This window comes from Lates calcarifer, linkage group LG19, assembly GCF_001640805.2.
Source record: "Lates calcarifer isolate ASB-BC8 linkage group LG19, TLL_Latcal_v3, whole genome shotgun sequence".
Taxonomy (NCBI): Eukaryota; Metazoa; Chordata; class Actinopteri; family Centropomidae; genus Lates; species Lates calcarifer.
The window spans coordinates 15,820,974-15,836,240 of NC_066851.1; the positions used below are offsets into that span (position 1 = coordinate 15,820,974).

General features: G+C 41.8%; 1 protein-coding gene across 4 annotated transcripts in view; it reads right to left on the reverse strand.

The window, feature by feature from the left end:
- Positions 1 to 444: 444 nt before the first annotated feature.
- The window catches only part of fermt2 (FERM domain containing kindlin 2), a 39,549-nt gene continuing 24,726 nt past the window's right edge, over positions 445 to 15,267 (reverse strand). For 2 of the 4 annotated variants that reach the window (XM_018663562.2, XM_018663564.2), the window contains 12 exons: positions 13,735 to 13,960; positions 13,447 to 13,549; positions 13,061 to 13,168; positions 10,505 to 10,639; positions 9,850 to 9,899; positions 9,171 to 9,295; positions 8,902 to 9,008; positions 8,596 to 8,814; positions 5,665 to 5,685; positions 4,383 to 4,507; positions 4,073 to 4,214; positions 445 to 3,086 (listed from right to left, as the gene is read on the reverse strand). In XM_018663562.2, the coding sequence (XP_018519078.1) occupies positions 2,913 to 3,086; positions 4,073 to 4,214; positions 4,383 to 4,507; positions 5,665 to 5,685; positions 8,596 to 8,814; positions 8,902 to 9,008; positions 9,171 to 9,295; positions 9,850 to 9,899; positions 10,505 to 10,639; positions 13,061 to 13,168; positions 13,447 to 13,549; positions 13,735 to 13,960 (1,535 nt within the window). In that variant the 3' untranslated portion in view covers positions 445 to 2,912. The remainder of the gene's footprint in view (positions 3,087 to 4,072; positions 4,215 to 4,382; positions 4,508 to 5,664; positions 5,686 to 8,595; positions 8,815 to 8,901; positions 9,009 to 9,170; positions 9,296 to 9,849; positions 9,900 to 10,504; positions 10,640 to 13,060; positions 13,169 to 13,446; positions 13,550 to 13,734; positions 13,961 to 15,267) is intronic. The other 2 variants (XM_018663563.2, XM_018663565.2) reach the window with 1 other exon arrangement.

Genomic DNA, 15,267 nt, shown 5'->3' on the forward strand with positions numbered 1-15,267 from the left:
TAATTTATCTCCACTTAACCACTGTGGTTTTCATTTTCTTGATCTTTTTTGGTGCATTTTGCACAAAAGGTCATTGATGCTGACTTAAGTGAAATGTTGCATATTCATGAAATTCAATGAGTCAACAGTATGAGGTGAGCTTTAAAGTTCATTCTTTCATTCTCAAAAGGCAGTTTGACAAAACATTTCTTATCATGGCGGGTAGGTGTAAAGAGTGGACACAAATCCCAGACCAAGTTAAAGCAAAGAAAGACACTGAATATTTAACAGGGACCCCAGGAGGTGTCCCAGTGGGACTCCCTTACGTAGCTGGGCTGCCACAGCAAGTTTTTAAGTGCTTACCACAAACCATTTAAAACCTCAAGATCTCAAGAACCATACATCCTATGGTTAAAAGACAATTGATGACAAAAGATGTAGAATAAAAGGACTGATTACACTCAATTTAAATAAAAATTACTTTATTTTTTTAAAATAAATGCATTTTTTACAGTCAGAAAACAGAGCAGCAGGACATGCACTGCTGCTCCCGACACTGGAGGCAAACAAAAACAACATCAGAGAAAAAAAAAACAGACTAGGCTTGATTTTCTCTTACCTCTGTTCATTTTTGCTGATTTGTCTCAAACTCCAGGGTCTAAACAATGTGGGTCTCCTTCATATGGACATTATTAAATGGCACACTTCAGTTGTGACAAAACCAGACAATTAAGTGAAGTATTTTAAAAAGGCGCTTGCTGAGCAAATTAAATTTGCAGCACAAATGCACATAAGAGTATCACTGTTTAAAGAATGAGCTAAAAATGCAACTCAGGGCCACAGACGGTCAGCCCCAAGTGAGGAGCAAGAGGAAGAGGAAAATCAATAAAATTAAGCAGTAATGCAAGGGGAAAAAAAGAACACAGTGAAAAGGCATACGTATCTGTATTTTAGAAAAAAAAATTATAATATGTACTCGACAAACATCTTAATCAAACCTGGAGTTTGAGACTAGTGTTATCTTCATATATATTCATATATATCTTCATCTGAAAACTCAGTAAGACCACAACATAGGCAGGCACAATTCTGAATACTACATGTTGACAGATGGCTTCCCCCCTTTTTTTCTGAAAGGAAAAACTTCCAAATCCCCCAAAAAAAGCAGAAAAAAAAACTGTACAATTCTATAAAACGTTTGTGTTTTTACATTAGTTACAAAAAAATAATATTTATTTACTGATCCTTCATACTGAGGACAGAAGAAAAAAAAAACGTTTGCATATTCATTCTTCAAACTCAGTGACCTTTTGCTGGTGTGTAATGATAAAAATGATAATAATAACAATATTAATACTATATGGTGTTTGAAACAGAATGGCAATAAAGTAAAAAGGTGGTACGAGGGAGTAATGATCCCTTGTGTTGTGTAGTGTACGTGCACGTGCACTAAAGCAATGAGATGTCAAGGGGCTTCCAATCTGGATGCGATTCCAAGCATGCTGTTGTGATTTCGCTACTTGTAACTGTGGGTCAAAACAGCAGCCAAAAACAAGACACGTTTGGCAAAATGTTTATGCACTTTGGCACATCATCTCTAAATGCGCACTTCCAGGTCAGAAGATGAAAAAACCCTGCCTAAACAGGAGGCTGCTTACAGTTTGGAGAAGCTAATGGACATGTTGAAAAATCAGTTGGCCTCTTGTTGAGTCTCTAAAAACAACCATAAAAACTGCCAACGGGTTGAGATGTTTTAAACACACATGCACTTGTGATACCTTGCGACATTAGTAATCTACCTCAGTTCAACATCTTCACTAGCCAACATTTTTAAAAAAATTGTTTTCAAGATACACTCAATGGACCAAACACTACACTAAATGACTTTTTAACATGAGCATTTTTTTGCAGCAAGGACATTTAGATCAGCTGGAAACCAGATTTTCAAACAAACAGGACACTCACCCCAGTGCACTGAACTGTAGTGTGTTTTCAGACATGCTCCACTATTAGCAGTCTATTAAATACAAAACAAAACTCAGGCTCTCAATGTCACACCTGTCAGCTAATACAATGACAATTCAAAGGAGAGACGAGACTCTCCAGCTCTGAAACGAAGACAACAGACATCAAAAGCAAAAGGAAATAAAAAATAAAAAAACAGCTTATTCATAAACAGGACTGTATACTGTAGAAGTGCTTACATGTGACTTCAAAGAGATTAAACCCTTCATAGTGGATAGGATGTACACTGCTGTTTACAGATAACCCTTCTGATTGGACTATTTGATGAAGTCCATCTCTTAGGATAAATAATTAGATATAACTGTGGGTATCTGTGGCACTATATCACATATGTTTTAATGACAGTTTGATGTCAGCTCCTTTAGTCCAGTTCTAGAAGAGAGAGAGAGAGAGAAAATACAGCAAGACAAAGAGTGAAGAGGGAAAAAAAAGGATCTTTGGGATTAAATCAGGTGTTTGATTGGTTATAAAGGGTTGTCATGGACGTTAAGTTGATGGCCATCGGTCCAGGAGGAGAGGAGGCAGGTGGTCGTAAGGAAACAGACAGATGTCCCCGTTCAGGTTTTGTGTAAGGCTTCTGCTCAACCACAGGAGTTAAAGTTCAGAGTTCATCTGGACTGCATTCACCACAAATTAGTGTTGTAACAAATGACCTTTGTCGGCGTTAATGCGAAACAACTATAACAATAATAAAAAACGGTATCAGCATGGCAACAGTCGTGCTGTTCTGGACTCTTCAGCTCAGCTCCAAACAATTAAAAAGACTGAGAAATAGTAGAGTAAAATAAACCCATACACAATGCGGTTGGACCCCCTCCCACCCCCCACCGCTCCCCTCCTGGCCCCGCCCCCGACCTACAATTGTTGACCCCTGGTTGTTTCGGGGGGAGGGGGTGGAGGGGGGCAGCTCAGACCCAGCCGCTGGTCAGCTTATAGAACATCTCCTCGTCTAGAGACTCGTTCTGGTCCTTGGCGCGTGTGGACAGGAAGATGTAGCCGCCGATGAACTCGTGGACCACCTTGCAGTCCACCTCAGCGCAGATGAAAGACAGACTGGGCTCGTCTGCGAATTCCACCGTCACCTGAGCAGCACAGAGCGCAGCACATCGCATCAGTCATGCTTGGACAGCAACTGGTGAAATGTAATTGTGTTTTTCGTGCTGATATGATGCCCAGCACTGCAGTTCAGTTTGGTACTGATGTCTAATGTTTCCCTGGATTACTTTTGATAGAGAACAGGTGCAGGACGAGATAGAGTCTATAAAAAGTCACATCTGTTATAACCCTTCTATATGGCCAGTTATCCAGGAGAGAGAGGAAATATATTCACTTTAACAACAAACTGGTCACAAACATTTCATGTACATCATAAACAATTCCATTGGCTGTAGTTCTTAATGGATTTTCCTCCATCAAGCAATAATTTTGTTAATTAAATTACATCTAATAACTCCTCAGAGTTGTGGAAGGCTTGTTAGTACTGCAGATTTAAACAACCAACTGTGCAGCCTTCAGCTAACTGTTTTATAGATGATCAAATGATCATTTGGTCTGTGAAATGTAAGGACATCGTGAAAAATGCCCATCATGATTCTCAAGATACAATAACATCTCAATAACTCAAATATCTTCTTTCATTTGATCAGGAGTGCAACATGCAAAGATATTCAATCCAAAACCAGCAAATTTTTACATCTGAGAAATTGGAACCAGTTAGTTTTTGAGTACTTCACTATTAGCATTACACACCGATAACATCGGTGAACCTACAAAAAAGGATTTTTTACGAAATCAGTGTCCCAGAACAAGGGATAGTTTCTTTTATTCCACTTGCTCTTCTCCCTTGTCATTCAACTCACATCACTTGAAGCAATTTAGCAGATTTTGTGCAGCTTCAAAATCCACAAAAATTGTATACCATTTTTTTATGTGCTATATGCAGTAGTATCATCCAAGGCCTGTAAATCAGTGGAGTTTATTTGACTTGTGTTTCAGCTCTAGAAAAAAAAAACTTCCAATACTATAGGATGTAAAGAATTAATCTAGTATTTTCTAAATTTTTCCCTACCATCTTGATCTCCCAGTTGACGTTCCACTGTTTCATGTTGCTAAAGCGCCAAGTCTTAATGGCATCTCCAGTGCTGGCATCCATCCGGATCAAACGGTTATAAGTGATGCCGATCAGCTCCTCCCGCTTTACGCCCTGGAACCTGCAGAGAAGAAGAGGAGGAGAATCCACTGTGAAATGAAAGTGTAGATCAAAAGACAAAATGAGTCCCTGTCAGCACATTAAACTGAGAGTGTGGGTGATACAGAGATAAAAGTATAAAGATACAGCAGCAATTTATTGAACTTAAGTCAGCTGTGACAAAATTTACTTGGCGAGGAAATGAGTGATTCCAAACTCAGGCAGGGACTGCCACGCCTGGATGAAGCGCATCTTGGCCTCGATGAGACTCATCTGGGCCACGTTCTGGTGGGCTTCCAGGATCCGGGCTGAAATCTGACAAACCACAAAAATTGCATGCATAACATTTCAGTATGGTCTGCCCAGTTGAGTCACATTCCCCAAAGTAAACAAATGTATCCCATCACCACATTTCAACCACACAATGCACCCAGATGCACACACACACACACACACACACACCCCGGATGTATAAACAAGCTGTGGCTAACTCCATAAAGCCATCAGCACACACAGTGTCAGCCAATACCCAGAGAGCTGTCACAGTAAATGTCTACTTCACACAGATAGAAAATAGACAAGACAACGAATAAACCTATGAGCACCCTGGAGAGCCAGACTAAGGTTAAAAAGTCAAGGGAAGTGTTCAGTCTGTGTGAGTGTGCATGCATATGTGTATTCCCCTACTGTCCTTAAGCCCAACAACCAACCAATTCAGCTGGATGAGCAGTGTAACAGAGACATCCAGAGTGACTTAATGGTCTCAAATGAGGATTCTCTCTATATATATATATGTATACTTACTGCTGACTACTTGCATGTTAAATGTTAAGTGCATGTTAAATAATTACACGTGTTTCAGCACTGATTTCAGTTCATGTGAGTGCAGGATGAAAATCACCTAAGAGACTGGAATTTCCTGAAATGAGTAATCCATCTCAGTGGACAACATTTTGCAGTCAGCTACTGATTAGTATAGTAATCAAAAGTGAAACGAAAGGAACAGAGTAAATAGGAAGCGAGACATTAATCAGTGAAGCTGATCATTTTGTTGCTTTTAAGAAGCAACACTCATGTGACAACATGTAACAAAAGTACTTAAAAGAATCGACACAACAGCAGATCAGCAGTCCCTGTTGGACTGAATTATGATGAAGTAACTGAAAAAATAAATTAGCTTCAGTGTGATGGATCACTTGCCTTCAGCGAGATCCTAGTCTCTGCTTCTCATATTATACAGATATGAATTGAAATCAGAGTGTTTTGTGTACTTATGGCCCCTGAAAACATAAGAGAGCGTACAGAAAACACACTGAAGCTATCAAGGATGCTATCTATTCTACTGTCACTATAGCAACTATGATGACTATGTCATACATCTACTTATAATTAAGGGAGGTATTCAGAGTTGAGACAATCATGCAGATATCTAAGGTTTCGAAGGCACCCAGTGGACACACAACTTGACTTACCAAGTCCCTGATATAGCCTGGCTGAAGAGGGGAGGTGGGGATGGGGGGAAGACACAGAGGAATGAAGGAGATGCATAGAAGGGGAGAGAGAGAAATAGTAGATAAGGAGAACAAGCAAGTAAGATCAATGTTGAGGGAAAGAAAGAGACAAAATAATAAGTGGGAGACCATAACTGTAATAAAGGGAACAAAGCTAGAAGAGGTGGGTTTGGAGTCTGCATGCAGTGTTTGGCCACAAGAGGGAGTGTACAGCAGCAATCTGACAGTGTGTAATTTATAGGAGAAAAGAGGGAGGGTTATACAACGCTTGTGTGGTTTCACATTAAGGAAGTGGGCACCGGAACCATACATTTTCAGGTCTAGATAATGTCTGTTTATTCTACACGGACTTTCACAATGGCCAATTATAGGAATCACACTGCAATTCCTCTTTCGTCCACAAGATGGTGATATGTACCAAGCAGCACACTGTGGAAGCGCCAAAATGTAGGCGTGTCATGTCTCCCAGTTCTAGGAGTTTTCTGTTGTGCCTTTATCGTTTGTTTTCTCTTATATAAATGTATAGATTTGGCTGGAGACCACTCAAGTCCAAATAATCTAAAAATACCTCTGTGTGTGTATCCGCAGGGAGCTACAGCACGGAAGTCTCCTCGGACAAATCTTGCCACAGGAAGTCCAGTTTAAGGGAGGTGGGGAGGGGTCGCAGCTGACTGAGAGCAAACAGGCTTTTCCCCAGACAGTTTTCCCGCGCAGCATTCCCAGGCACGGCTCATTTCCTGGTGCCCCACACCCACTACATGAGTACACGCGTGTGTGAATGCACAGGGCGCATACACATACTGTACATACAGTATTCTACTACCCTTTCGTGCCGTGCCTGGGGACACCCACTATCAGACTGGGTTTGAGAGTGAGATCGGACCTGGGCCAGAGAGAACCACAGCCCCAGACAGACACACACACGCTGCCGGGGTTGAACTCCTAAAAAGTCCAAATCCTGCTGCCTGTTCAAGCTAGCCTCTGGTCCAGCCAATGTATTAAGGAGGGTTTTTTTTTTTTCATTCGTCTCTCTACAAAAACACTGAAACATGATACTGGAGTCTTCTGTTCATATTCTAAAGGAAAATGGGTCAGTGGACAGTGGAGTGTGACATTTGAGCAGCTAATCACTGTTACCAAGATAAGACAAGACAATTATTTTGTTAGTACTCAACAACAGCTCCTGTGAGGTCTTGCATATGGTCCATGGGAACTGTAGTTCTTAAATACTACCAAAATTATTATTGCTTCATCTTGATTAAAATGATGAGCTCCTAAAAGCTCCTGTCTCCTCTAGAGTACAAGTTCAGGAAATCTATGTATTGTTTCAGCTTTTCAGCAAAACAAATGACAGGAATGCTCTATTTTAGTAAAAAAAAAAACAAACAAAAAAAAAAAACATAAAGGCTTGTCAAACAAAAGATAACCAAGAAGTGAGCCACGGTTTCTCTCTCTTTCAGATGAACATACTGACACAAGTTAAATCCACTGGGTTCACTGGTCTTAATGGGTCAACCTGCATCATCTTTGCAACCTTACTTGAACATTAATTGGTGACTCTGGGAGTTCGGTGGACAGGCCTTTGTATTTGAGATGGTGAATCAATTTCATGTTATCGACTGCAGCTATATTTAAGGGATTTCCTGACTAATCCAAAAAGGGAGAAAGTGAGATATAAAAAGAGAGAGAACTGAAACTTTATTTGGTGCTGTATAATATGAACATTTCCTGTATCTATCAAAGTGCAGCTCCAAGTATCAATGAGATACTACTGAATCAGTGTCTGCAGCGTACAGCTTCAACAAGCAATGCTTGTCTTTCTGTTCCGATTCCATTTCACTCATTTTTAACAGCTGAATATGAAACACACCCTCTGGATCATTGTAGTGCACGATCCCTTATTAAAAATGCTTCTGTTTGACATCCATTTTCCTCTTACTCTGCCTCTCTTTCAAGACATGCATTATATTTCATGTTATGTCTCAGACCATTTCCAAGTCATTGCTTCCCAACATCTCTCCAACCCCCTAGCAACATTCTACATTTCTACTACAACATAAACAAAACCAGATTGAGTGAGTAAACTATGATGAGGCAACCCTTCCCCCTCCCCTCCCTCACCCATCTCCAGCTAACACAGCAGCCGCGGCTGTCGTGTACTCAGCTGTTCCAGTATACACACACCAGCCTATTGCTTACATGCAAATCTGCTGGGCACACTGGGGAGTTTTCCTAACGCTTACAAGAAAGTTAATTCATTCTTAGTGTTTGAATGTTACACCTGGTTATCAAGATGTTTGCCACTGTCGCTCAGTTGCGGCCACTCCCATACTATTGTGTGTGGACAAATAAATTCAGATTTTGCGCCGTTTATTACCACCTCACCTCCATATAGGATGAGCACCTACAGTTTCAGGGATTGAGATCTCCACCCTTCCAGCCCCTTTGACTTCAAGCACAAAGACTGAGAGCTGAAGTAAAGTATCTGTTACAGTCTGACATGAGCAGCTCTACTGTAAGCATGTTGAGTAGTTTGGACGTCTGCTGTCCTGGTTTCCCCTCGGACAGAGAGGGGTGGGGAGAGGGAACAGAGGGAGGAGAGGAGGGAGAAAAAGTAAAGGAGGGGGAGTAGAGGGAGGCTACATTCCAAGGCACAACAACTCTGATGCCAGGAGGCACCCATCTGGGAAGCATCAAATGCTGTTCCATCTAACTCCACAATGGACTCATCAAACAAGTAAACAACCTCCCACAAAACACACATTAGGCCAGATAGTTACCTTCTTCTATTTGTCTCTTTCCAACCCCACACGTTACCTTCCACTTTGCTGTAAATAGACACAGTTCATTCAGAGGTTGTGTGTTAACGCTCTGTACATAAACACGGCTTACCTGCTTGTTCTTGTACTTCTTCAGATAGCGTGGGGACACCAGGCACTCTGGGTTGATATCAGTGGTGATTGGCTCAATGAACTGAGGGTCAGGGTTCATGTGCTGCATCTTGAGGAAGGACAGAATGTTCTGGACCTCCAGGTTGTAAGAGCTGTCGGCCATCGTCTTCCCTTTGGAGGCCAAGCGACACGCAGCCATCCAATGGGCATACTGTTTCTCCTGGAGAAGAGAGTCAAACGCTGATAAATCAACAACCTGTCACAGCAGAAGAAATTGCAGTAAATGGTGCAATAACTGCAGTCTTACCGTGTCGCACCGAAGCCAGATCTCATTCATGCCATCAGCCACGGGGATTAGCAACTTGATGTTGAATTTCTGACCCGAGATGTTAACATCTGGAGTTACCTCACAACCTACCACAGCGCAGAGCGGAAAGAGGGGTGAAAGGTCACACCCGTTCTTTAGACACACCACCAAAGATAACATACTTGCAACAGAAAAATAAAGCATTACATTCCTGCATGGGCATGAAATGACTTTTGTGTGTTTCTACGTAAATGTGCGTGCATCTGCACCTCTAAGATTCATTTGGTGAGCAGGTGTCCCATGAGCCTCCTCTTTACTCTTGTAACAGGAAATTGTGATATCCTTGAATGTGCACCAGTACTGCTTATAGCCCTTCAGCGTCAGTTTCTTGGGTCTAGAAATACATAACAGACAGAGGAAGACTTACTTCAGATGGAAAAAAAATCACCCATTTTCTTTATTAGTGGTCAAGAGGAAGAGTGGGGGAGGGAAGATCATAAGTGAGTACAAAGGAGAGAGAGATGGGGAGGGTGGGGGTTTCTCAAGTGCAAAGTCAGCGAGGTGAATGGGAAAGGAGCCAGTATTGGACAAGAACATTAATGGAAAACCATTAAAGAGGAAATGCCTCTTGATATCATACCCCCCTGATGGTTTGTACATTTTATGAGACAACCCACCCTGGGGGCCACCTGCCTGTCAGCAAAGGCTTAAAGCCAAAAATTAATATGGTTCACAATATGCTTGGTCCAACTGTAATCATTTCAAAAAACCAAACTGCAAGCTCAGCCTGCAGATGTCTTTTGGCAATCAACTAGGCCTATTACACTGATACAAAACAGGCAACAACTCTCTTATTTAGACAGAAAATGTTAATTCCTGGTTCCCAAATGCAATCTTTGCACGCACTCATACACAGTTTTTGATAATTCTGAAAATGTGTTCACTCACTTGAAGACTTTGACATAGTCCGCTAGCTCAGGAATAGATGTGATGTCACCCTATGAGGAAAGGGAAAAACCCATTGTTATTATAAGCCCAGAAGATTTTAATATAAAAGAATACAGTAACATGGTTAAACAAAACTAAAACAATGACTTCAGCATCGACTTTGTACATTCAATGTCATTATTCAGTACAGTACTCTAAAGACAACACTTGTTATGTCATATCTCAAAGCTCAGTTTCCTCTGATAAGCTGTATAAACTTAACTATTCAAGGCGGGGCTGCTGTAACTATATATATGTATATATTCTCAGCATCACTATAAAAACAATATCACAATAAATTGCAGCCTTTGTGGGGTTTGTCTAAGTGTCAAAAATCTCACACCAGTTCTTGCAGTTCTCATGCATAACTGTGAAATTTTGCACTTCCAGTGAATTTCATTGTTATTTCCCCTCCCCTGGGTCAGCAGGCAGTGTGCCGCTCCTGTTTAATACCACCGATGAAAGGAGACTTCATCAGTATACAGCTGAGAAACAATGGACCAAACATGCCAAGCCCTCACAACTGGGAAAAAGAACATCACATAATAATCCTTTGACCAGCCCAGTACATGTAATTCCATACAATCAATGTGATGATGTGACGGTGCTGTCATACCAGTGTGTTGGACGTCTTCCCTCCCTCCAAGGTAATCTCCAGATCTGACAGGGCTGCATCCACCTCATCCACCTCCTTCTCACTGTTATTCATATGGTTGTCTGAAGCCATGATTGACAGCTTGTTGATGTGGTACTGAGGAAAAAGAAAAGAGGCGCATGCACAACATTTAAGCACTTCATTTTCTGTGTTAAATCAGTGTTGGAGCAAAGTCTGAGGTGCTGTGGAAAAAAGGGTCCTTCCAGTTAAAGAATGTTTCTATCCCAACGAACGGAAGAGGGAGTTGGAGATAGACTTTACTAGCAATTGTTAGCTACTCCAACACCTTTGTCAACAGGTTTTCTGCTTTCCTGCTATGTGAGCTACTGGGGCATAAACCCTACAACTTAGTATTATAAAAAGGGAACTGGTCTGTGATAATTGCCATATAAATACTTTAAGACTTATTGGCATTTATGTTAGCGAATGGTGCCAGTATGCACCACTGAGTTTACCGGTGATGGAACAATGTCTTTGAAGATGAGGAGACTAGTTTCAGGATGAGGGGAGAATGGAGTTGATTGGTGATGATGATTCACTGAGAGAAATAAGTGGTACGGTTTAGACAATTCGTTCTCAGCACATTTTTTAACTGTAACAGCCTATAAAATTGTTTTTACTGGGAATGGCACATATGTTCCCAGTAAAAACAAAACAACTGAGCCAACAGGATGTGATAAGAGAGTGTTCTTGTAACAATGAAGACACCAATTCATCAAGATGGGACCATTACTGAAAACTGACCATGGTTTCCTCTCTCAGTGAGTCACAGACACTAAATACAACTTGTTGACAAATGGTATTTATAATGTCAACCCATCACCAACCCCCCACCAATATATGAATGAACAGCTGTCGAGAGAGTGAGAGATACAGAGGCAGAGTTTGAGAGAGAGATATGTGAGGCTCCAGCTAGCTAAGGTTACAGAATGTGGGACAAAGGGCTCTCAATGACACTCCATTCCCCTGCCTCCTCCACTCTGACAGTCTTTTAAAACTTTCAGCACTGATGGGCTTGTTTCCTGTTTGCGTGTTTGTGTCAGTGGCTGAGCGCATATGTTTTACCCGCTGAGGTACAAAGTACAATCTGTACCCCAAGTCTTTCCCGTGGGCAGCATGGCTATGAGGTCAATTACTGTTCCTGTGTCCTGATTACCTCATTTCTGTGTACTGCCAAAGAGAAACTTCCAGGTGATAGCATACTAGCACAAGCCAGCAGCATACTGGAAGTGGACAATCATTGCTCTTTATTTAGACGCTGCGTATCCACTCTCAGCAGTGAAACCTTAGCCAAAAATTCTGAGCTCATACTACCCAGCTGAAACATAGTAGTAGCTACCAAAGTGCTAACAGACAGGTAGCGACAGAGTCGCTGCCAGTCTAAACACCCAACTTGGATTAGCATCTCTCTCAGGAAGAGCAACAAGAAACCAGTTATGTGTAATTATAACCGGGCTGATGAAACACACCTAACACCTCAGAGTGTAAAGCAGCTTTTAGAGGAATGCGACCAGGTCTATGAGGTGGTGTCTTGCTGGGGTGGGTGGTCTGGGTTGAGGCACTGGGTCCTGTGGCCCAAGATGCTCTATAATTACCCTGGGGGTGAGGACAGGGTGGCGTCCTCAGGTCTTGGCACCCACAGTTTATGAGGGTCAGAAATAGCAGGGACACCACCCCCAGACTGAAGGGGGTAAAATGGGGCTCACATCTGTATATCACTTCCACTATTCCCCTTTAAATCGACTCCTGTCATGCCTCTATCTTCTGATCTTCCTTTAAACTTAACTCAAAATAGAAACTGTATTTCCAGGCCAGAATAGCTCTGTATGAGTGGCTGTAGCCAGGAGCCCCATGGTTTGAAGAAATTACTTGAGGCTAACATGCTTGAAATCCCTTGGTATCACTGAAGAAATTTTAAGTTGGAAGAATAAAGTGCTGGGATTTTTTATAGTTTACTACATATATCAACAAGAACATTTATGAAAATCAGAATATAATATTTCAACATCATTTTTTTTACTTGGTTGTCATGAAGACTTACTAGGCTTTGTTCCCAGGCAATCAAACTGACACTTCATTCTGTTTACCAAAGTAAGTCCATTTATGTCTTTAAAGTTAATTGTGATTAATTATTCAAAAGGGATTTTTTGTATTTAAAAGCATGATGACTCCCTTTTTTACACTGACTATGAGTCAGAAATAAAGTGAATTGATTGATATTGAAGCACTTTGAGAAGCCCAGTGGGAATTGGTGTGATAATGCCCCCATTAACTCATTCTGCAACAATGTACAATAGCCAAGTTTTTGTACGCATGCCGCAGCAGAACTGGCTGCCATATGGCTCAGCCCTGGGCTGGAGGCCCATCCAATTTATTAGCTTGTGGTTAAGAGGGAAATGTGCCCATTGCCCAATGAAAAGAAGAATGCGGGTCTTCAAATTTCAGACCATGATAAAACAAGGCTGAAACAGGAAAATTAAGATCAGGCACAGACACAAACACACAGAGTCTTATTACCTGCAGGGCAGCAAACATCATCATTTCCTCCTCCGTGCACTCAATTTCCTCCAACAGGATAGCCCACTTGGCCTGTTCATAGAGCTGGTTCACTCGGATGGCATCATACTGTGGACAAAGAAACAGTAAATAAACAAAAGCTGTCTCACAGTCTGATACACACAGCATATCAGTAGATCTGGTGAAGCAACTGTTAAAGGTTGAACGTGTTGTATTACACCCTGATTGTGCTGTCCCAAAAACATACAGTAACTTGAATTTCAAATGCTTCGCTTAGGTGGTCAGAATGATACCACGTATGCCGTCCTTCAAACAGTATAATAAAGACCCGTCTGGTACAACATCATTGTAGGGTTAAGCTGTTCTGTTTTGTCTATAGGACATACCTTAGGGTTGAGATCAAAGAAACTGTGGTATTTAAACCTCAGCAGCAGCACCTCATTCTCCTTTACATCCTGCTCCATCAGAGACCTGGATGAGTCCAACCACCTGTGCACAGAGTGAATGTGGCTGGTTAGAATATAATGTCCTTAAAAACAATCTCTCTCTGGATGAAATGCAGCCTCTATTTTGATCAATAGCACAACTCTAAAATATTCTACCATCCACCACAGTATTTCTGACTACAAGCAGTTTAACCAAACCACCAAACCACTAAGCAAAGTTCATCTCACCCCTGGTTGATTTTGGCTTTGTCCAGCAGGGACTGGGGCTTGTAGAGTTTCACCAGGATGTCTGGTGAGGAGATTGGCTGGCTGACGGCAAGGATGCTGGGATTGCCCTCGGACAAGGGGCTGTCCCCGAACCAGGCGGAGGTGGGCGAGAGTGGGCTGCCGTCCCTGGAGTCATAGGTGGGGGTCATAGTCTTACTGTACAATCCTGGACTGGAGTAGATGCTCCCTGAAAACACACAGCCATCAGTTAGCTCTTGTGGTGCAAAAAGTCTAAACAGAAAGGATACACACAACGTATTTATCAAATAAACATAATTTTATTTTTGAATATATTATATATATTATTCACAAATATCACTGAATACAGCATCATGGGAAAAAAGAAAGTGAACAATTTTCAAAAAGCACACACACTTGCAGCCTAGCCAGGCCAGCTAGCGGTCAACAACACCATGTGACTACCAGCCCACACTTGCAGATGAGTGGCTTCAACAACGTCCTCCTGCTGATGGCGGGATTGATGTGAATCAGCATGCAGATGATGCACTACATGATCAGGGGTCACCCACTTACTCACAGTCAAAAAACCTGCAGGAATGCACTGCACACAGCAAACTATTGCACAACAGTGAGGAGAGGGGGAGCGCAAAGATGTGGGAGGATGAATGGATCACAAAAACATGTAATGTTGGGGGGGGAAGTTTCAAAACATAACCGTAAAATTCAATAAATATTTTAAATGTTGATTTATCTGTATATTTATGCTTTAGTTTTTCCATTTTTTAGCCCAATTTTGGCTACAAACATAAGCAAGCCACCAAAGTGAAGCTGTTTGCATTTCCTGTTGGCTGGCCTTGTGGAGTATTTTTGGCCCCACACCCCTCCATTCCCTCTCTCCCTCTGCAGGGCCTAGGTCAAGAAGCAACACTGACTAAACTGCTAAATCCCTTCTGAAATCAGGAAGTGGGCCTGGTTTGTGTTTTGTGAGTGTGCACGTGTGTGTTTGTGTTTGCGAGCTGAGGTCATGAGAACAGGGTGCGGAGTATGGCCACCCATCCCTTTGTGGGGGAGGGTTTTTATTCAGTGATTCCTCCAAGGTTTTTCACGAATGCTGAGTTCATCAGGTCAGGGAGAGTACTCCCGTTTCCCGTAGGGTCTCTTCAGGAATCCCAAATATCCAGAGAGACCACGTATAAGGTGAAAGCTGGCAGCCCATTAAATACACAGCTAGGCCTCCTCCATCCTGTTTACTGACTCTCCAATACAGGCAAAAAGGCACAAAGAATGTTAACATGACTTGACTCCGTAATGCTCCCGCACTGGGGATTTGTAGAAGGCTTAGATGGAAGGAGCTAGACCACCATGGGCTGTTAAGACTAGAAGTAAACCATGAGAGGGTTGACAATTAATGAAAGTGTCTCTGGTGAATTAGATTTCTACACAAAGGTTCTGTGTGGGCTATTGGTTGTAGTATGTATGTATATATTAGGGACCAACAAACATTATCGCTTTTATTAAATGTAAAGCAAAAAC